Here is a 23,284-nt window from a genome sequence, read left to right as displayed (position 1 = left end):
TTCTAGGAATATTCTCCTGAATATATACGCTGGATTCCCATATTGTGTTGAGGATCATTGCTGTGGGGTTGTCTTACAGGTAAACACTGTTATGGTAAGCTGAAAAGCTCTTTTAAAAAAAAAGAAAAAGCTTCTCATGTTGAGTTTGCCATAATAACAACATTACTCTTAGGCCTTCCTGTGTTGAATTTATTTTGCAGAATACTTTGCCCTCCCCAGTTTCCTCTTGGAAAATACACCGTAAACCATTTTGTCCCTGGTTGAATTATTTCTATCTGCCATCTTCTGTATTCTTGTTGCTGAGTTGCTGTTTAGTTTCTTTACAATGTTATGTGCTTAAAAGTGGACATTTACAGCTCAAATTCTGATTTTCATTGTAGATTTTAAAAGTTTTGATTAGCACATGGGATTAGTTTCTAACCATTTAATCCCTCACTTCATGAAATATTTGCATAAATTTGAAGAGGCACTATATTAAATTAGTTAGCTTCTAATTAATTGTATTTAACTTTTAGGTTTTAGGGAAAAGAATTTCCTTTCTTTGTGGGAGGGAGGGGAGTCCCATGCCCATATTCATCATCTGGGTGTAAGGACTTAGTGTAAGAGCTTAATAGTGAGAGTTTAGGTTCACCTGCTTTCAGACTCTCAGGATCCCATGTACATTTGAAATGGCTAAAGTGATTGTTTTAGAGATGTTTCCAAGATTTGGTGTCTCTGCACAGTTATGTGAAAGCACAGATAAGGGCATATTTGTGGTCCTTATATAGTGGACTGGGAGCCCTGGTGGTGCAGTGGTTAAACTTTCAGCTGCTTACCAAACGGTCAGTGGTTCAAACCTACCAACCACTCAGTGGGAGAAAAATGGGATATTCTGCTGCTGTAAATGTTTACAGCCTTGGAATCACTATGGGACAGTTCTGCTCTGTCTTGTAGGGTCAATGTGAGTCAAAATCGACTTGACAGCAGTGGGTGTACTTAGGGGATATTTTAGTCTTTAGCATAGAGAAAAACTGGATTTATGGTAGTGGTTTCACTTCTGTGTTAAAGAGCAGTTTAGACAAAAGTAGTTGGTTTCAGTTTCTTCAAGACAGCTGTGTATGTGTCTTGACAAAGCAAGTTTTCCTATGTAAAATGGAGAATAAATATAATGGTCTTATTATTTTAGCCTAAACTGATGAAGTGATGGTAAAATATTGTTTTGATGTGTTTGTGTTGTGTGTATACTTAAGGATTTCAAATATGTTTTTCAATCCAGATCAGATCAACCATTGTCTGGCGTGCCCTCTAACAGAATCACCTGAAGGGGATTTCTCAGGTTTCTTCAGGATGCCTGCAGCACTAGTGGAGAACAGCCAGGTTATTTGTGAAGTTTGGGCCAGCAATCTAGAAGAAGAGATGAGGAAGATCCGAGAAATAGTGCTCAGTTACAGTTATATTGCCATGGTAAAGAGCTCTGCCTCCTTTATCTCATTCACCTTCTGGTGTGAAATGGGTTTAGGGAATGAGTTTAATATGAGATTTTTCAAAAGAAATAATTATATTACAGTAAAGTTTCGATAAACTAGACAAAAGGTTGCCTTGCTTTTATGAAACTTTAAGGTAGCCACTGTACCTGAGAAGGATGTCACCTTGAGTTTCTTGGATTTTTATAGTGTTACTTTGTGTTCAGAAGTTTTTAAAGCAGAATTATATTAGCCTGTAGGACACATCTGCCCCACAGATAATGGTGAATTAACTGTATAGTGTTAAAATTTTTTAAAATGTTAGTTGCCAGCATTTAAAAATCAAGAGACCTCACTTAAATTCCAGATTTCTGGCATCTCTGGGAAAATGGGAAGACCTGACAATATAGGGTCCACATTCCTGCCTGGCACCGAGTGGCTGGAGAGGGGAGATGAGTGTCATGGTAATGTCAAGGGCTTCCTTTAGATGAGGCATGTGCTCTAGTTTGCTCCAGTCCCCATTACTTGTTCCCGTCTTCACATCCAGCTTGCTTTACTCCTTTACCTTAGCTGCCTAGAGTTTGTGACTCCTGCAGTAGATATTACTGAATGAAGTCTTAGCCTGGTGTTTAGAACTCTCATGATCTTGTCCCAGTCTTTTTACTCAAGCTAAACTTGGCTATTTATGTTTTTTTTCCCTGTGAATTACCGTTTTACTTTCCTATACTTGTGTTTTTATTTATGTATTGTTCTCAACTTAGAATGTTCTTAATTGATTGTGTATCCATCTATAGTTATTCAAACTACTTCTGTTCACATCCTGCTTAGGATCTCCAAGTTGTTGTGCCAAGCTTCATGATTCTAGTGCTCCTTCAGTAGATATCAGCAAGATCACTATTTTAAGATAGATTTTGTGCCCAAGCTTGGGGGCTTGTCACATAACTTTTATAAATTGAGGTAAAATTTTCATTTATGAGTTATTAATTATGCATCTGTTGTTTTCTGAAACCTTAGGGTGAAAGATTTTTTTCATTTTCCAGGACACAGAATTTCCAGGTGTTGTGGTGCGACCAATTGGTGAATTTCGAAGTTCCATAGATTATCAATATCAGCTTCTTCGGTGCAATGTTGACCTTTTAAAAATTATCCAGTTGGGCCTTACATTCACGAATGAGAAGGGAGAATATCCTTCTGGAATCAACACTTGGCAATTCAACTTCAAATTCAACCTTACGTAAGTGTCTGAGACACTTTTCAGTTATTCTTAAATATGCTACATTTGTATGGACTGATTTGATTAATTTTAAGTTTTCTTTCCACTGACCACAGGTAGGGGTTGGATAGCGCCATCAAGCAGAGGATAGGATAGGGAATCTCAGGAATTAAAGTCTCTTTTAAAACAGTTAAAAAACAAATAAACCAGTTAAAATGGACAAAAGATCTGTATAGGCATTTCTCCAAAGAAGATAAGCAAATGACCAATAAACATATGAAAAGATGCTCAGCATTATTAGTCATTAAGGAAATGCTTATCAAAACCACAGTGAGATGTCACTTCATATCACTTAACCAAATAAAACCAAACTCATTGCAGTCGAGTGAGTCCCAGCAACCCTCCTTGGGTTTCTGAGGCAGTATCATTACAGAAGTAGCTTGCCCAGTCTTCCTTCTGAGGAGTGTCTGGTGGGTTTGAACTGCCAGCCTTCTGGTTAGCAGTCAAATGCCTTAGGCACCACGCCACTAGAGCTTCCGCATACCATTTAGGATTATCTTAATTTAAATAAACAAAAACAGAAAAGAAGTGATGGAAAGAATGTAGAGAAATTACAATCCTTGTCCATTGCTGGTGGGAATGTACAATGATACAGTCACTCTGGAAAATAATGTGGTAGTTCCTCAAAATTTAAGCATAGAGTTACCATGTGATGCAGCTATTCCACTCTTAGGGATATACCCAAGAGAAATGAAAGCATTATCTCCACACAAAAGTTTGTACACAAATTATTTATAATAACCAAAATGTAGAAATAATTATCTTTGAACTGAAATGTGGATAAATGTGGTTTATCTATATAGTAGAATCGTTTTCAGAAATAAAATGAATTAAGTACTGATAATATGCTACATTAGTAGACCTTGAAAACATACTAAATGAAAGATGCCAGTCTTTCATTTCAAAGCACCATATGTTGTATAATTCCATATATATAAAAAGTCCAGAATAGGCAAATTCATACAGACAGAAAGTAGACTAGTGGTTGTCTAGAGCAGGAGAGGATGAGGGTTGTAGAGTATTGTGAAATGAATGCTTAATGGGTATTTCATTATGTTATAAAATTGATTGTAGTCATTGTTGCACAACTCTGAATGTGCTAAAAACCATTGAATTATACACATTAAATGGGTGAGTTTTTGTATGTGAGTTAATGTTTCAGTAAAGCTGTTTTTTTTTTTTTTTTTTTAAAAAAAGTCAAGTCCCCAGTTGTAGTTAGTAGGTCAAAGTTTGAATTGCAGTTCTGCTATTTCCTAGATGGGTCATTTGAGTCAGGCATTTTACCTTCTGTAAAACAAGGTTATCATACCTATCATAATAGAAATAAGGTTTAGAAATAAGGTCAAGGGTAGTTAAATCTGAAGCCATTCTAATAGTGGGTAAATGATGATCTAACTTTTTGAGAGGGGTATTTTTTTTTTTTTTTTTAATTTTACTGTGATTTTGGTGAAAGTTTACAGAGCAAATTCACTTTCCATACAGCAGTTCACATACACTTTGTCTCATGACATTGACTACAATTTACCACAGTGCAACAGCTCCCCTTCTGCTTCCTCCCCATACTTACCTCTTCCCTGTGTCTTTCCCTCCCATGCACTCCTGCGCCCGGAGCTGTCTCCCTGTGCATAAGCAGCCCTTCCTTCTCCCATGATTTTTCTCTCCAAGGGAGTGTATCTACCTAATGTAAATGTTCAGCTCATATGCCTGTCATTTGGCTGGAAGCCAGAGGAGTGGGCCCAACTCCAGACCTGAAGGGCAGCTAGGGGCCAGAGTCCCAAGGGTTCTGCCATGCTCTATCAGACCAGGAGATGTGGTCCCTTTTTTTTTTTTTAATAATTTTGAGTTTTGTTCCACATTGTTCTTCCACTCTATCTAGGATCTCCTACTACATAGGTCACTCTCTGAGTGGTTGATAGTGGTAGCAGGACACCATCTAGTTCTTCTGGTCTCATAGTCATATAGGCTGAGGATGAAGGGGACATTTTGGGGAGACTTGTTTTGCTGATTGCAGGACCTGTGAGTCTATTTATTGGGCTCAGTTCTTTAATATGCTTTGTTGAATGGGCACCAGGATACTCAGCAGTAATTTTTTGTTGTTCATATGGTTCCTGAGGTGTTGGTAACATTATTGTCTGTTACTTCTGTTATATTATCCACCTGCTAATAAGTGAATACCTTGTTTTTTAGAGAGGACATGTACTCCCAGGATTCCATAGATCTCCTTGCTAACTCAGGACTACAGTTCCAGAAACATGAAGAGGAAGGCATTGACACGTTGCACTTTGCAGAGCTGCTTATGACTTCGGGAGTGGTTCTCTGTGACAATGTCAAATGGCTTTCGTTTCACAGGTCTGTCCCAGAGAATGTGTACTCTCTCTTCTGCTTTGGTCCTCACAGGAACAGGACATTGAATTGTTAATGTTTTTTGTGGTCCTATTGGCTCTCTCCTGTTATCAGTAGCAGTTTTTAAGTTGAAGTGGTAGCTGATGGCTCATGTTTTGGTGCTCAGACTGATTTATTTCATATGGTATCTGAGTCTGTTATGTGCCTGTTAGGGGATATGTCCAAATGAAAAAAGATGGAGGGTGGGGGCCTATGTCAGAATTGGCCTTTTTCTCGTTTTCTAAATGGGTATCCTGGAATTTTTCCAGGTCCTCAAAAGCCAGATTCCCAATGTTATTGTTGTTATGTGCCGTCGAGTCGGACCCGACTCATAGTGACCCCTCCTTGGATTTCCGAGGCAGTATCACTATGGAAGTAGATTGCCCCATCTTCCTTCCGAGGAGTGGCCGGTGGGTTTGAACCGCCAGCCTTCTGGTTAGCAGTCAAATGCCTTAGCCACTGTGCTACCAGAGCTCCCAGATTCCCAATTGTTGTTGTTGTTGTTATGTGCCATCGAGTCAGACTCGACTCATAGAAACCCCTCCTTGGGTTTCTGAGGCAGTATCATTACAGACGTAGATTGCCCCATGTTCCTTCCGAGGAGTGGCTGGTGGGCTTGAACCACCAGCCTTCTGGTTAGCAGTCAAGTAAGTGCCTTAGGCACTGTGCTATCAGAGCTCTTCAGATTCCCAATAGGAGATATTATTTACCTCTTCAATACTTTTTCTCCTTTAAATTTTATTTTGTTGTGGAGAATATACACAGCAAAATAAAGCCAATTAAACATTTTCTACATATACAATTTAGTGACATTGATTACATTCTTCAAGTTGTGTAACCCATTCTAACCCTTTTTCTGAGTTGTTCCTCCCTCATTAACATCAACTTTGTGCCGCCTATGAGTCCTATCTAGTCTTTCGAGTTGCTGTTGTCAATTTGATCTCATATAGAGAGTTCTTAGAAGAGCATAGTGCTCCAGACAGACCTTTTTTACTAGTTTAGCTAAACTGTTGTTCGGTTTTGAGAGGATTTTTTTTTTTTTTTTATTCGGGTGAAGATTTACAGAGCAAATTCACTTTCCATACAGCATTTCACATATACTTTGTCGCATGTCATTGACCACAGTTTACCACAATGCAAGAGCTCCCCTCCCACTTCCTCCCCATAGTTACCTCTTCCCAGTGTCCACCCCTCCATACTCTTCTGCCACCTGAACTGTCTCCCTGTGCATAAGCAGCCCTTCCTTCTCCCATGATTGTTCTGAGAGGATTTTTTTAATTAAAATATGATTTATGTATAGTGAAATACACAAAACTAAAGTGACATGGGTCAGTGCTTTTTTTTTTTTTGGTCAGTATTCCCTTCTCTCCCCTCCCACCCCTAGTAACCAACAAAGAAAGTTTCCTTCCATCTATAAACTTTTCCATAACTTTTTACAATAATGAATTACTACTGTATTTGTCCTTCTGTGATTGACTTATTTCACAGTTTTGAGAGGTTTTAAGAAGGCTTCAGGGATATTTTGATTTAGAGTTTGAAGATTATCTCAGGGCAGTAGTTTCAGAGGTTCACCCACCCTCCATAGCTCCAGAAGGTCTGGAGTCTGTTAGAATTTGAAATTCTATTTTGCAGTTTCCTTCTATGGAATCTTTGATTAAAATATTCAGTAATGGTAGCCAGGCACCATCCAGTTCTGGTCTCATGGACTTTTGAATTTCTTTTGATGATTAAAACTCACACTTACTGAACCCTTTTCTCTACCATATAAGTTATATTTAATAGAAACTCCAGATTTTAGTAGGGTAAACTACTTTGGAATATAAGACTGCAAAAATCTATAACATGAGGCAGTCTTATAAGCTGTGAGAAATATAATGAACACTGTGGCCTGATGACTGCTGCTTTTTAACCTTACTGTCTAATTCTCTCCTTGTAGTGGCTATGACTTTGGCTACATGGTAAAGCTGCTTACAGATTCTCGTTTGCCAGAAGAGGAACATGAATTCTTTCATATTTTGAACCTTTTTTTCCCATCCATTTATGATGTGAAATACTTGATGAAGAGCTGCAAAAATCTTAAGGTATACAATATTATTCCTAATAGTAGTAAAACAAAAAAAAAGGAGGGGGGTAAAAAAACCCCAAAACACCAAAAAACCCATCCCCCCCCAAAAAAAACAACAAAAAACCTTTGCCATTTTGTTTTATCGCTATTTGTTCAACATGCGTACTTTGACTGTCTGCTAGGTGCTAACACTGTGCTAGACATGGTGTCATATGGAGCTGATTGGTTGAGAGATTTGTGTGGTATCTCTCTTTAACCTGGGCACAAAGGGAGCCCTATGCTGCTTTCAGACTAAGGCAGACATTCTTTACCTGAACCTAGTGAAACAGTGGGCAGTTTGTTACGGATGGAGTCTACAGTGACCCAGATTCTCAAATGGGTTCTTAATGGTAGACAGTTTAAGAACCCATTGCCCTAATAATTGTTAACATATGAGGTTTGCTATCTAGAATTCGATTAGTATTTACTATTATTTCCTCAATCTTGTTGCACAGTAGGGTGGTCTTTAGAGCACAGAAGTCTAGCAAAATTAACCAACGATATAGAAAAGAAAGGAACAAAATATGGAATGCAACATAATGTAACATTTAAAAAAAAACTTTTTACTGTGATTTGGGGCAAAGTTTACAGAGCAAATTGGTTTTCCATTCAGCAGTTCATACACATTTAGTTTTGTGACATTGATTGCAATCCCCACAATGTAAAAGCACTCTTCCCACCTCCTCCTTGTGCTTACATTTCCATTCGTCTTTCTTTCCTATCCCTTTCTGCCTTCTGAGCTTTATTCCTGGGCAAATGCTGCCCTTTTGATCTTGTGTGGTTGACTATTCTAGAGTGCGCCTCCCTGGTGTCAATTATATAGAGAGTTCTTAAAAGAGCATAGTGCTCCAGGCAGACCTTTTTAACTAGTTTAGCTAAACTGTATTTGCCCTTTTGTGATTGATTCATTTCACTTAGCATAATGTCCTCTAGTATTATCAATGTTATGAGGTATTTTACAGATTCATTGTTATTCTTTAGTGTTGTGTAGTATTCCATTGTATGTATGACCCATAGTTTATCCATTCATCCATTGATGGGAGGGCACTAAGGTTGCTTTCTTATTTTTGCTGTTGTGAATACTAAGATTTCACCTTAGTTTGTCTATTGATTGACTGAATGTTGAGCTGTGGGGGTGGGTTTAGTTCCAGGCCATAGTCTTAGGGGTCCCCCTAAAGTATATCAGACCAATAAGGCTGGTCTTTTTTATGATTTTGAGTTTTGTTCTATATTTTTCTCCCACACTGTCTAGGACTTCTGTTGTGATCCCTTACAGGCTGTCAGCAGTAGTAGCTGGGCACCATCTAATTCTCTGGTCTCAGGGTTGTGGAGGCTGGGGTTCACATGCTCCATTAGTCCTTAGGATCAGTTGTTTCCTGCATCTTTGATTTTCTTCATTCTTCTTTGCTCTGAATAGGGAGAGACCAGTAGTTGCACCTTAGATGGCTGCTTCCAAGCTTTTAAGACCCCACTTGCTACTCACTGAAGTAGGATGTAGAATCTTGTCTTTGTGGACTATGATATGCCAATTGACCTTGGTGTTCCCCAAGACTATGGTCCTGAGCCCCCAGGATGAGCACAGTGACTCATTCCCTCAAGGTGTTTGGTTATGACTAAGAAGTTTTCATAATTTTGCCCCTGGTATGTTCTTCTATATTCATGGATATTTTTGTAGCATATATCAATACATATGTAGAAATATCCTCTGTCAAACCTGTATCTATTTGTTGGTATGGTCCCATTTGCCTTCTCATCCCTGTTCAATTTGCGTGTCTATTTATGTATCCTCTCATAGGTTATTGTTATTACTGTTATTGCAGGATTAGGTATCTAATAATAATTACTTTTGTTGCCTTTAACTCTTGTGCTTCTCCTTCACCTTTATAATTTTATGCCACCCTCCACCTTATTATATATTGCCTTTCCCTTCTCCCAAGTTAATGTGTGTCTACACTATAGTTAGTGATTTACTCCCTCTTCCCCTCCAACCCTTGGTAACCTTCAAAGAATGATTCTTTCTGTGTGTAAATTATCTTTTGACTTTTTACAGTACTGGTCTAATACTGTATTTGTCCTTTTTTTAAAAAAATTTTTATCATGATTTGGGTGAAAGTTTACAGAACAAATTCATTTTCATACAGCAGTTCTTACACATTTTGTTTTATGACATTATTTGCAGTTCCCCACAATGTAACAGCTCTCTTCCCACTTCGTCTCTGTAGTGTATTTGCCTTTTTGTGATTGATTCATTTCACTTAGCATAATGTCCTGTAGCATTATCAATGTTAGGAGGTATTTTACAGATTCATTGTTATTCTTTAGTGTTGTGTAGTATTCCATTGTATGTATGACCCATTGTTTATCCATTCATCCGTTGATGGGCAGGCACTAAGGTTGCTTTCTTATTTTTGCTGTTGTGAATACTAAGATGAACATGGGTGTCATAATGTAGCATTTGGAGGGGAGGAAAGAGCTAATAGCTAGAAGTGGATACTGCTAGGTCGGTAAATGGCCTGTTCGTACTTCCTGCCACCAAAAGAAAAACACTTAAGAGTGGACTTAATTTATGCCAGTAGAGAGTATTGAGTGTAATACTACTTTATTCCCCTTTCACCTCCAGGGAGGCCTTCAGGAAGTTGCTGATCAGTTAGATTTGCAGAGAATTGGAAGGCAGCATCAGGCAGGGTCAGACTCCCTGCTGACGGGAATGGCATTCTTCAGGATGAAAGAGGTAAGCTGTGTCCAAGCTCAGGGCCTGTCTACAGGCTGAGAAAGGCGAACTTTGTGGGCTGAGGTTTGTTGAAAATTTATATTTCTGTTGGAAGGTGATGGCCACTTTGAGAGCTTTTTTGCTTTGTTTTGTTATGGAAATCATCATATTAAATGTAGTTTGAAAGACAAAGCATTTAAAGAGGCCACCTAGCATAGCCAAAAATCTGGAAATAAGTGTTCAGAGGGGCTTTAATCCTTTTGATTTTTTTTGCTTTTCTTCTGATTTCTATAGTAGGAACACATTTGTTAATACTTATTATCCAGTACTATATTGAATTTAGGAGTTCTGGTGGTGTAGTGCTTAAGATATTTGACTGCTAACCAGAAGGCTGTCATTTCAAGCCCACCAGCCACTCTTCAGAAGGAAGACTGGGCAATCTACTTCAGTAGTGATACTGCTTTGGAAACTCAAGGAGGGGTTGCTGTGAGTCAGATCTGACTCGATGGCCATGAGTTTGTTTTTTTCTTTTTTTATATATTGAATTTAAGGAGCTCTGATGGCATAGTGCCTAAGGCATTAGGTTCAAACCCACCAACCACTCTGTGGAAGGTAGACTGGGCAATCTACTTCCGTAAAGATATATCGCCTCAGAAACCCAAAGGGGGTCGCTATGAGTTGGAATCGACTTGATGGCAGTGAGTTTGGTTTTTTAAATATTGAATTTACTACAACTCATTAGTGAAAGGACTGAATTTCCTTTTAGTTTTTTTTTTCTTTTAATTTTCTTACTTGCCCTCTCAATGTTTAAAATGTAGTTGAAGAGGTAGAGGGATTGAAAATCTGCTTTGAAAAATCAACTGGTATTTATAGAGGTGGAGCAAAGAATGTGGCAAAGGATAATGTTTTTTTGTTCATTATAAACTACAGCTGTTATTATTGCTATGCATGGGGCAATGTTCAAAGACAATAGTTTTCAACTAGGGCCAGTTTGGCTCCTGTGGAGCTATTTGGCAATGTCTGGAGACATTTTCAGGTTCATTCCTGGGGGGTGCTGGTTATGTGTGTGCTGTTGGCCAAGGATAATGCTAAACAGCTTACACTACACTAGACAGCCCCCTGTAGCAAAGTATTATCCAGGCCACTAGTGGTGAGGTTGAGATGCTTTGCTCTAAGTGCTTAATGTTTATTATCTTGGTCCTCATCACAACACTATTATGATATCACTCCATTTTATGGTTAGGAAACCTTGACTTAAACAGTGAAAGTGAATTTCTAAGGGTCACACAGTAAGTTAGTCTGAGTCTAGAGCTCAAACTGTAAACCATTGCAACTGCTTATTACTAAGAGAGGAGGAGACAGGCCAGCTGTACGAAATAGCAGCACAGGGATCCTGGCAGTGAAAGACATTCTGGAATGTATATGTCTGTTCAGCAAGAAGAGCCTATATTTAGCAAAAAGAGTATGGAAAGACTGAGTATGGGAAACATTTGGAGCCTTTCTTTGCTAATTTCTGGTTTGCTAGATTTTCAGGGCTTTAAGACAGCCAAGAGGTGCTGACGTGGTAGCATTTAGACTTTGAATCGTGGAATGATTCTTCCCTCAGGTTCTTTGTCCTTTTCTGCAGTTATTTTTTGAGGACAGTATTGATGATGCCAAGTACTGTGGGCGGCTTTATGGCCTAGGCACAGGTGTGGCCCAGAAGCAGAATGAGGATGTGGACTCTGCCCAGGAGAAGATGAGCATTCTGGCCATGATCAACAACATGCAGCAGTGATGGTGGCGAGGCTCTGCAGGTGGGCCTGACCCGGAATGGTGCTGACTGTGCTGACTGGTCTGTGCATACTCGTCTCCTTCCCTGAGAGAAAATGCTTCTTTTGAGCAAACTGTACCTACCATCTGCGTTGAGCAGAAAGACTTCTGTTTTACTGAAGACAAAAGATGTCTTTATTTTAGATCCAGAAGAGGGGCGTTTGCTCTGAATTTGTAAACAGGTCTTCCCCTTTCCTCACCCCAAGCCTCTCCTCTCCAGTTGCCTCTTGCCACCAGCATCCATGTCTCATTTGACACCTTTTTAAATATCCAGGACAAGTCAAACAAACTAGTAAAATGTATATATTCTTACCTGTTGTCATTCTTTTTTTTTTAAATTTGTTGCTAATCTCTGAGGATGAAGACTTCTTGCTGTGATTCTCAGCTGAGCTGAGGGCTTCCAGGAAAAATGGAACAAAATGGTGTTCTTGGGAAGTGGGTTAGAGATGTCTTTTCTTTTTCTTTTTCCTCTTTTTAAAATTTTTGAACCTGTCGACATTGGCTTTCCTCGCACTTTGGCAGTCTTTATGTGGTATTGTATGGAAATGAATTGCTCAGTGCTGAAATTTGAAGACCAGATATTGAAAACATTTCTTGAAAGCAAACATTCTCCTGAATCTGTTACTCATGAGAAACTTCGGTATGGGTGTTCAGTTACCACTTAGGTGTCATTAATCCTTTGTTCCATCGTGCTGCAGGTCTGCTATCACGTGTGCACCATCTGAAATCATTTCACGTTTTCATAAAATAAAATATCCTGGATTTGATCTTGAAGGAAATTAATAAGATCAGATTTTTGGCTTATAATCTCTTGTATTTTCAGTCATGAGGTTTCAGATGGTCATCTGTATTCTCCCACCTTCTCCATTTTCCCTGCTTTTCCTTTCAGCAGACTTGAGGAGAAGTTAGGGAGACGGATTCTTGTCAGTACCAGAAATGTGAGTCTCTAAATTACAGTATAGTAGTTAACATGTAAACAGGGCAGTAAAGGAATCTGATTTTTGTTTATAGAGTTCTCTTGGAGTAGTATCCCACAACTGGGGGAAGAAGCTCAGGACTTTTTTTTTTTTTTTTTTTAAAGCTAGTCATTTAAAACATACACTCTATTTTTCAAATGACTACAGTATGGACCATTAAAAAAAAAAAACAAAACCAAAAACCCCTTTAGAATGGTGGAAATTAAAACCGGTAACTCCCTGAAGTGGCTGAACAGTCGTCTTGCATTTAAAAAAAAAAAAAAAAAAAAGTACAGGAAACTTAATTTGAAATGATTAAAAAATGTCAAGTATTATAAGCTGGTATTTAAAGATGCTTGTAAATATTATTTATGTTTTTAATTTTGTAAAATAAAGATTTTTTTTAACCACTGGCATGAAGGTTGGTCTTTCATAATCTGTGAATTGATAGCTCTAGAATATGGTTGTTTGACTTCAGCGACATGGTACCAAACCAAACAAACCTGTTGCCATTGAGTTAATTGCTATTCAGGTGACCCTATAGATAGGATACAGTAAAACTGCCCCAGAGGGTTTCCAAGGTTGGAAATCTTTATGGACATAGATTGCCTCATCTTCTGCGGAGCACCTGGTGAATTTGAACCGCCTACCTTTTGGTTCACAGCTGAGCGCTTAACCACTGCACCACCAGGGCTTCTCAGTGACATGGAAGCATCTTGTGTATCCTCTGTTTTCCACAAGTGTGCTTGTCTTTGTAAGTTTTTAATGAGTGAGTATATAAATGGAATTGCCTCTCCACTTCATACCCCTTAGTGATAGTAGGGCCTTACTAGGAAACCAGTTTAATTTTTATTTCCTGGGGGCCACTCTGCTATATATGGTGGATTAACTTATTAATTAATGAAAATCTTTCAGACAAATACTTCTGATGTCATCTGTTGCCTCAAGATTCTATTTCTAGTCCTAGTTCTATTGGCACAGAAAATGTGGGGTTGTAAGAAGTCAGGTACAAAAGCAGAATGCTCACATATAGAGAGAGATAGAGGTACTTCATCCTAAGATTGATGAATAAAAACAGCACGGGCCAGTGGTTCTTAAATAAGGTGCTTTGGCCTGCTAGTGACTTGTGAGCCTTACACAGATAGCTTTCCACATTTGGATTAAAACAGGTTTATCTGTGCCATAATTGAGGACACACTGTTAATGATATGTCAGGAGAAACGTGAAGGGTTGAACTCAATATTGAGTGGGAGAGGGGGAGTTTGGTCATTGCATGGGCGGCATAAGACAGCTTATTAAAGGGGGGCTAAAATTAAAACAACAACAACAACAAAAATTAAAAAGCACAAACCCAACGGATTTGAAAGCAGTGATAAGAACAGAGAGGTGTCCATCAGTGCTCAGTGCAGCACTATTCATAGTAGCCAAAGGTAGAAATAACCTGTTCAATAGATAAGTGGATAAACAAAATATGGTACATACATACGATGGAATACTACTCAGCAGGATAAACACAGGCTTGAAACATGCTATACACCATGGATGGAACTGAAGATGTTATGCTGAGTAAAATATCAATCACAAATGGACAAATACTGTATGACCCCATAAAAACACAAGAAAAGGCAAATGTATAGAAATAACCAAAGTTTATTAGTGGTTACCAGGGGTGGGAGGAAAGAGGAAGTTATTGCTTATGGAGCACTGAGTTCCAGTTTATAGTGATGAAAAAATTACATGAATTAAGGGGAAGAGTTGCCAATTAATGTAATTGAAGTTGCACACTTATAAAAACTTGTGTGGGCAGACACTGATAGGTTCACAGTAACAAAAAGAGGAGCTGCTGAGGCTGCTTACGTACATACAACCAAATACCTCATGTTATTTGGTTTCTTAGTTTGGAGGTTTAGCATCATGGCTTCATGGGACATCAACCCAGTAAAAAGTAATTAGCATAGTGCCATTACAAAAATACCTAAGATAAGGAGATGGGAGCAGTTAAGCACTTTATTGGGTAAAAATACCGTAATTAGCCTCTTACAGTGCTTAGTGCTGTTCTACCCAGTTCATCTGTACTTCCTGGGGTCTAAGAACTTGCAAACAGCCATCCAAGGACACCAAACCAAAACCAAACTCACTGCCGTCGAGTCGAGTCGGATCCGACTCATAGCAACCCCTCCTTGGGTTTCTGAGGCAGTATCACTATGGAAGTAGATCGCCCAATCTTCCGAGGAGTAGCTGGTGGGTTTAAACCGCCAGCCTTTTCTGGTTGGCAGTGAAGTGCCTTAAGGGACTACACGACCAGAGCAAGGTACAACTGGTCTTTATTTACCTGGAGGAACAGAGTAAAGTTCAGGAATAGGAGGAAATGAAATGTGTGGCTCCATGAACAGCTGCTTTCTTTGCCATGAGACCAGAAGAACTGGATGGTGTCCTGTTGCCATTACTGAATGTTTTTATCAAAGATTCTACAGAAGAATCCTGATTAAAGGTAGAACTCAGAGCAAAATTTCAATTTCTCATGAAATCCATACATTCTGGAGACATTGAGGCTAAATGAACCACTGAAACTATTGCCCTGAGATAATCTTTAAATCTTAAACTAAAAATGCCCCTGAAGTTTTTAAACCAAATAAGTTAATTAGTAAAGAAAGTGTGTCTGGAGCATTGCTCTTTCAAGAACTATCGATATGGGATCAAAGCAGCTCTGGTGGTGCAGTGCCTATGGCATTTGACTACTAACCAGAAGGTTGGTTCAAATCCACCAGCCACTCCGCAGAAGGAAGACTGGGCAATCTACTGCCATAAAGATTCACCGTGTTGGAAACCCAAAGGGGGTTGCTATGAGTTGGAATCGACTTGATGGCAGTGAGTTTTTTTGTTTATATGGGATCGGACTGACAACAGCAATTTGAAAGATTAGATAGGAACCTTAGGGGGTAGTGGGTTTCTTAAGAGTGGTGGAACAATTTGGAAAAGGAGGGTGTGAATGGCTACACAACTTGAAAAATACAATGTCACTGAATTAACTGTACTTGTAGAACTGTTGAATTTGTGTATGTTGTGGGAGCTCTGGTGGCGTAGTGCCTAAGGCATTTGACTGCTAACCAGGTTGGTGGTTCACACCCACCAGCCACTCCCCGGAAACAAGGTTGGGCAATACTGCCTTGGAAACCCAAGGAGGGGTCACTCTGAGTTGACTCCGACTCCATGGCAGTGGTTGTGTTGCATTGCATTGTGCATATTCTCAACAACAAAAATAAAATTTTGCTAACTGGGGAAAGGGCTCAAGTCCATTAGAACTGGCAAGAACTGCTTTGTGTATTAGTGCTGGTAGGACTATGTGGGGAGCCCTGGTAGCGTAGTGGGTAAGTGCTCAGCTGCTTACTGAAAGGTTGATGGTTTGAGCCCACCAGCAGTTCTGCGGGAGAAAGACCTGGTGATCTGCTCCTATAATTATAGCCTAGGAGACTGTATGGGGCAGTGCTACTTTGTCCTATATACGGTCACTATGAGCCAGAATTGACCCAGCCGAATACAACAACGGCTATGTGAGTGGTTGTACTCAGAAAGGAATGGTGTTAAAGGCTAACCAAGAAAATGCTAACTATCTGTGTAATTCAATCCCTCCAAATATACTGCTACATTAAGTCTAACCCAATAAAGTCCAACACCAAGCATAAATTTAGTTGTCAGCCAGTACTGGTATGAATTAACTCAGTTTAGATCCTTTTAAGTCCAAACTACTAATAAAGAATATTATTTCCTTCAACTTTTCAGTTTATTCAGTTAAAAACTTTCATTGAGTACCTCCTAGTAGAAACTAGGTGCTAGGGATTGAAACAGTACATAGAAGACATGATCTCTACCATCAGTGAAGCTTACAACTGATCTATGTTGCTAGGCAAGAGGTAATTCACACATACAATTTATGAAATTGTAATTAGTGGCTAAGGCACTTGACTGCTAACCAGAAGGCTGGCGGTTCAAACCCACCAGCCACTCCTCGGAAGGAAGGTTGGGCAATCCTACTTCCGTAGTGATACTGCCTCGGAAACCCAAGGAGGGGTCGCTATGAGTCGGGGCCGACTCGACGGCATATAACAACAACAACAACAATAAAGTATAAGACACTGATGTCACTGAGGTTGAGGTTCACTAGCAGTCTTTTCAGAGAAAGGACATTTATGTGGAGAGCTAAAAAATGAGTATGAGAGCGCCAGGCAGAGGAACAGCATGACTGAAAATCCTGAGGTGAAGATGGAACTTGGTGTGTTCTAGCAGCTGAGACCACTGTGGCTGGAGTCTCCAAGCAAGGATGAGAGTGTCCTAAGTAGGCCACGGGGCAAAGGCAGAGGCCAGGCAGGCCTTGTAAGCCACATTCAAGATTTTAATCTTTTCTCCTAAAAGCAGTAAGAAGCTACTGAAAATTCCTTCAAGCCACATAAATAAGACAAGAGCAGATTCAGAGAGGTGTTGGGAGGTAACTACAGTTTTCTGGGGAACAGAAGATGGTGGTTTGTACTACTGTGAAGGTAGAGAAGAGAGATATTAGAGATAAAATTACACTTTGGGTGGGGAATAAAGGACCAACAATTCTTGTTGAATTGCTTGGTTATCCTATCCACTTGCAAGCACTTAGTGCTTTGACTCTTTGTGTTTCTCCTTTTCTGATAATTAGAGAAATAAATGAGAACCATTCATTCAGATTAGGATAGTTTGAATACATTATTCAATATTGGAAAGAGAGGAGCTTACAAAGAAATGAGTTGTGTCATGTTATTCTTATGCTACTGGGTAATTTTACCACTTAGTTGTCAAACAGTAATTCTTGTTTTTACCAAAGCATTAATCGAGGAGTGTACAGAATTCCTCCACCAAATGTAACAATTTTGGTAAATCAAAAGGACTTAGAAAAAGTGCATTTACAGTTTCTAGCTTAACAGCTGTGTTCAAATGAAAGGGAATAATTTCCCCCCCCCACCTCTGTAGGTGAAATTGTTCATTTTAACAAAGACTGAGAAATGATATCCAGTTCTCCACTTAGCCATACCCTAGGTACCTTTGCAACCAAGAAGATTCTCCAACTTCTAGAATCAATGCATTCTCTTCCTGTAGTTAACTGTGTAAAGAACTATGAGGATCTAAATCCTGTAATATCTCCATCTCAATGCATAACTCTTTAAACTACAGCTTATTGTTGTTGTTATTTGCCATCGAGTCACATCCGACTCATAGCGACCCCTCCTTGCGTTTTCGAGGCAGTATCACTACGGAAGTAGATTGCCCAGCCTTCCTTCCGAGGAGTGGCTGGTGGGTTTGAACCACCAGCCTTCCGGTTAGCAGTCAAGTAAGTGCCTTAGGCACTATGCTACCAGAGCTCATAACTCTACAGCTAGCCTTAATAAATCAGGAAGTCAGATCTCTGAACCCTGTCTCTTAAACCTTTTTCTTCCTACTGTCCAAAACAACTCCAACCCCAGTAGTAACTAACTGGACACTTAAACAGAAAAGCTTTCACAATAAATTACAAGACAAAATGGTTCAATTATTGGGAAGGAATGCTCCCTCTCACACTCATCTGAGTTTTATGTTTCAGCAACTGTGATAGTGGAGAAATGTCTGTTTCTGACAATGTACAACTGTTTAAATAACCAAACGGGAAAACACGTCAAGAGAACGCTTGTTTAAAGAAAGAAAAAAAAATTGAGTAGGGATTTATAATTACACAGTAGAGTCCAGTAATCCAAAAGTATACAAAATTAGGAATATATGTTTTTCTTCAAAGTGTCTGTGACTTTAATCTAATTCTCAAAGGGTCCTGTGATCCAAAATAGATTAAGAGTCAATGATACAGTACTTTCTTCCTGAGCTATGTGATCATAATCATTTCTTGCAAAACAGAAAGTGTAAGACACATTTGAGTTAGTTACCTGTTCTTCTAAAGCTTTAGTAAATGGTTTCTCCAAATCAACAATTACATAAAACACAAAACCAAATTCTGACCTAAAGTTCAGACAGAGGACAGTCAACAAGATAGGTAAGGTCCGTTTCACATTCAAACTCCAATCTCTGAAATGTGTAGACGGGGAGGACCCACGTTAACAAAAACACATTTTAAAAAATTACACCAATAGTCACAAAATGCAGTAATTCTTTATCAAGAATGACATGTTTATGATTAGGCAAAGTATTTACAAAGGTAGTTTGTGTTTAAGAAGATAACACTTTGGGTGATTAAAACGTTTCTCTTCTTTGGGTAAAACCTGAATAAGGCTTTAAAGATGACCAACAATCACTCTGTGGGTATTTTCTGAATAACTATTGCTGGCTTTTCATATTCTTTCCTCCAGAAGGAAACCATAATTAAGTCCAGAGAATCCAATCCTAGAACCAAAGTCAGATTCCAGTATGTCTAAGGATAGAGTTGATTCCAAGCTGACCTTAATTTGTATTGTTTTGATTCACAGCAAAAGAATCTAAGGATCAGAACAAATGTCTGGTAAGAGTTAAAAGGTGTCAAGCATTTTGAGTTTGGCACAGTTTCTCAAAGGTCCTTGAAGGTTCATGTGCAGGCCTGGCAATATCTTTTGTAAACTTTTGAGTTGCCATGTTTCTGAAGGAGCTCTTGGGCCTGTTGCTGCATTTCTGGGGTTAAACAGCCAGGACACTGGGACCCGATGCGAAGCAGGACGAGGCAACACTCCAGCACATCAGGGAAGGGCCAGGTCTGAAAGATGACACAGGGAATGAGAAATGAAGCGTTTGCAAACAAGCTGCTAACACCTCTACAGAAGGCATCTGTAACAGCAAGATTCCACTTAAGGATACTTCTCAGCACAGTTTTACAGGCCCTTTCTTGCCCTTCATCAGATCCACTTAGGAGAGATGATACTCAAAACTGGGATGGCTACTGGGATGTCTTTCACAAATGATACAATCTTTTCTACAGGCCTCATCAAAGTCAACTAGAAAAATGATGCTTCTACTATGGCTAGGACCCCATCCAAACATACTTATCCATCTGTAACTGAACAGATATATGGTATCAATTTGTTTTACTTTTAACCACATAACTACAAAATTCATTTGGTTTTTCTGAGGTCTCAAATTGCTTGTGTGGTCCCTAATTTTCATAAAATGTTTGCGCTCACCAAAGGGAACTGGATCCTAAAATTTTAAATACATATAAATGTACAGAATTCAGAAAATGAATTGAGAAGTGGATACCCCTAAGAATATGATATACTAAGCTGACAATATAAAAAGTAATGTTTTACCAGATGAACTGCTATAAATCTTACCTTAATACTCTCAGGAAACTCAGCCATTCTCTCATTTGCCTCTGTGAGCCTTCTGGTTAATTCAGGCAGAGAAACTGGTTCATTTTCTTCTTTACTACTAATAAAAAGATAGTAAGTCATGCCTTGTCCCAGACGACTTTGTCTTTACTATTATCCTACAAACAAAATTCCTCTGTTACCTGACTATCTCCATATCTTTAAATACAAAGAAAGCAACTGAATGTGATGTAATATGAAGCAAAATTTTCTAAATACAGTATGACTGCCCACTATTTTCCTAATACCCAGGTCTTAGACATACAGCTGCAGTGACATTTTATGACTTTCAGGGGATTCAAGAGAGCTGAGCACAGAGGTTTCTTGGACGACAGACAAGCCGGGTGCCTGTAGATGTGATTTTTCTGCATTGGGTGTCTTACACTTCTTAAAAGGGTCTTGTGATCCCAAGGTTAACAGCCACTGGGTTAGAGAACATTTTAGTTTTTGTTACAAAAAAACTTAATCTAAAGCTGCCTAGAGTGCGGTAGCTTACTAGAGAAGTGACCGAAGTCTGATTTGAACAGAAGAATTTTTAGAGGACTAAAAATAGGGGTTTCAAACTTTATTTTTTTAAAATTAGTAATAGTAGCTATAAGTTTAGTCACTGCCCTATTTACTATGTTCTAGTTCCTGTGCTGAGGGATGTAATCAAGGTGAAACATACTTAGCATAGTACCCAATCAAGAACTGATAATCAGTGCAAAACCCCATAGCAAAGTGCCCAGTGATAAAGCAAATTCAGCTCTCCCACGATGGAGCTGTGGTGGCACAGCGTATAAGGCATTTGACTGCTCACCAGAAGTTTGGCCATTCAAACCTACCAAATGCTCTGAGGAAGATGGGCAATCTTCTGTAAAGATTTACAGCTTTGGAAACCCAACGGGGGTCGCTATGTGTAGGAATCGACTTGATGGAAGTGGGTTTGTTTTTTTTTTTTGGTATGATAGTTAAGTGGCTCCTGTTTTCCCCTGGCATTCAGGTCATTTGGGATTTTCTCAGTTCAGTATACGGTTCTGTACATTACCTTTCTTGTCTGCTTCTTGTGACCGTACAGATCAATCAAAAAATACTGTTGCTGAAGACAAATGAGGTAGCAGTTTGTAGTCCATTTTACAGATGAGGGAACTATTAAGAATTTATGTGAAATCACACAGCAGGGCCAGAATTAGAACCCATGGCTGACTCCAAAGCCTGAGCCTTCATTATTATATTATGTTGCTTCCAAACAACCTGATTCATATCACCATGTACTTATTTTTATCTAGTTACATGACAATCTGGAATTTTCAATTCCATCTCATATTTGATTTGATACTTACCACTGGCTCTGAGGACCAACAAGAGATCTCTCTGCTTCCTGCTCAGCCTCACTCAGATCAGGACCATTTACTGTGGATTTACAGAGTTGACTCTTCTGGTGCTGGCGGATCATTTCTGCCAAGGTCTCCTGGACTTCAGCAACGGTTCTCTGTGAGTTTTGGAGACTGGCATGCCTTTCTGAAAAGAGCTCCTTACAAGCACTCAGGACCTGCTCACTTTGTTCTGTGAGTCTCAAGTCTAGTTCTGGAGGCCTGCTCAGCTCTGGCTGACAAGAAGCCACAGGGTCAGCTTCTTTAGGGCTGGCATCATTCAACTGCTGGCTATGCTCAACAGTTTTCTTTCTGTGATCAATATTTACCCAGCCACTGGATTCAGGGTAAGGCCTGGAGAGAGACCACCAGAATTCATACAGACGTCCATAAATAAAAAAGGCCTCTAAACTTGTGAAAGCTGGTATGCCAGGGTCACCCAGTTTCTTTCTTAGGTGGTCACAACCTAGGAGAAGAAAAGGATTTTTGAGTTGCACCTTTATCTGCCAGCAATCTGCCTTCCTGCCCTCATATTCTGCTTCCTCACATCCAAGAGGAAGATCCCAAAATAAAGGACAGCAGCATGATCCATGGTACCAAGTCTTTCAACAAAAGCCAAATGAAGCTAAACATTTCCTGATTTAGGACAATGTTCTCATTGCTACAGGCTAGACGTCATTACAAAGCATTCCATTTGTGTCAGTGGATTAAAGGCTCTGCCACACTGACTGAGGTTATAATCCCACAGTGTCTCTGAAAAATGCAAATAATCTAGTTCAGTGCCTAACCCTACAGTCCAAGGAATTCTGCTGAGCTTTTGCATTCACTGGAGTCCTTGGGTGGTGTAAACAGTTAATGTGCTCAGCTGCTAACCAAAAGGTTGCAAGTTTGAGTCTACCCAGACACATCCCAGAAGAAAGGAACAATCAGCCGTTGAAATCCTATGAAGCACACGAACTGACACACACGGGGTCACCTTATCTTAGTACTGACTCACAGGCAACTGGTGGTCTCCATTCTTAACTGACATTTCTCTCTCTCTCTCTCTCTTAAAGTGACTGTGTGCAAAGTGTGTAGGAGGCTATAACGTAAAGGTAAACAGCTCAGTTATTCTGCCTACTTCTTAACTTTCTATTAAAATGACAAAAATGGCCAATGTGTTTAAGAACCCATGTGCTACCAGTGCCACACCTGTGGGTGGCAGTTTTAGTATCCTCTAGTGGGCATGCCCTAGGCAGAGGTGGTAGGGATTTACCATTAGGAAGAAAGGCAGAGTAGATTTCCTGCATAATGGTGAAGTTCCCTGAGTCGTAGCTCCGGACCACAGCCCGAAGCAGCGCTTTCACCACCTCATCCCAGGAGGCCACCTGCTGGCATAGTACTGCCAAGGTCAAGTCGTGGCAAATGTGAAGCAGGAGCTGGAGGAAGCAAGAGACTCAATTCAACAAACACCCAAAGCAGGTGCTGAGGACACCAGAAATGTTCCTATTAACTGTGCTTGGAAATAAGTACATACAATTCACATTTAAGAAATATCTTCCTATTGCTCGTTTTTCTTCCCCATCAGGAACTTTCAACCTAGTTGGACAGCAACACATACTGCCTGGTGTTAAATTCTTCATGCTCAGAAAATGAACTGACATTTGCATTTAAGTTAAACAAAAAATGAGTTTCCAGAACTTTTAGAAAAGCTATTATTTTTCTTTTTTAAAACTTGAGATACAATTAATTAAAATGTTGTCGTTATATGCTGTCGAGTCAGACCTGACTCACAGCGACCCCTCCTTGGGTTTCCGAGGCAGTATCAATACGAAAGTAGATTGCCCAACCTTCCTTCCGAGGAGTGGCTGGTGGGTTTGAACCGCCAGCCTTCTGGTTAGCAGTCAAGTGCCTTAGGCACTATGCTACTAGAG

At 39.5% G+C, this 23,284-nt stretch overlaps 2 protein-coding genes across 2 annotated transcripts in view; one reads left to right on the top strand and one right to left on the bottom strand.

Moving 5' to 3' along the window:
• The first annotated feature begins 1,239 nt into the window (after positions 1-1,239).
• CNOT8 (CCR4-NOT transcription complex subunit 8) lies at positions 1,240-11,688 on the top strand. Its single transcript, XM_007946412.2, has 6 exons — positions 1,240-1,443; positions 2,483-2,676; positions 4,903-5,064; positions 7,034-7,178; positions 9,822-9,932; positions 11,539-11,688. The coding sequence occupies exons 1-6, from the start codon at positions 1,240-1,242 to the stop codon at positions 11,686-11,688; spliced, it is 966 nt and encodes a 321-aa protein (XP_007944603.2).
• Positions 11,689-19,244: 7,556 nt separating this feature from the next.
• GEMIN5 (gem nuclear organelle associated protein 5) overlaps positions 19,245-23,284 on the bottom strand; it is a 46,002-nt gene continuing 41,962 nt past the window's right edge. Inside the window, exons 25-28 of the mRNA XM_042781731.1 lie at positions 22,627-22,789; positions 21,342-21,837; positions 19,984-20,080; positions 19,245-19,409 (exon numbers count right to left, since the gene is read on the bottom strand). Of these exons, the coding sequence (XP_042637665.1) occupies positions 19,245-19,409; positions 19,984-20,080; positions 21,342-21,837; positions 22,627-22,789 (921 nt within the window). The remainder of the gene's footprint in view (positions 19,410-19,983; positions 20,081-21,341; positions 21,838-22,626; positions 22,790-23,284) is intronic.

The sequence above is a fragment of the Orycteropus afer genome, unplaced genomic scaffold (genome assembly GCF_000298275.1).
Source record: "Orycteropus afer afer isolate SDZICR_OR568_19922 unplaced genomic scaffold, OryAfe1.0 scaffold00160, whole genome shotgun sequence".
Lineage (NCBI taxonomy): Eukaryota > Metazoa > Chordata > Mammalia > Tubulidentata > Orycteropodidae > Orycteropus > Orycteropus afer.
The sequence above is the reverse complement of the archived record's forward strand: the minus strand, read 5'-3'. Positions and strand labels throughout refer to the sequence as shown.

Excerpts from the sequence above, each read along its gene's own strand:
- CNOT8 (XM_007946412.2), top strand. The coding sequence starts at position 1,240 with ATGTTTTTCAATCCAGATCAGATCAACCATTGTCTGGCGTGCCCTCTA. Across the intron at positions 2,677-4,902 it reads AACTTCAAATTCAACCTTAC|AGAGGACATGTACTCCCAGG; the intron begins GTAAGTGTCTGA and ends CTTGTTTTTTAG. Across the intron at positions 9,933-11,538 it reads CATTCTTCAGGATGAAAGAG|TTATTTTTTGAGGACAGTAT; the intron begins GTAAGCTGTGTC and ends CCTTTTCTGCAG.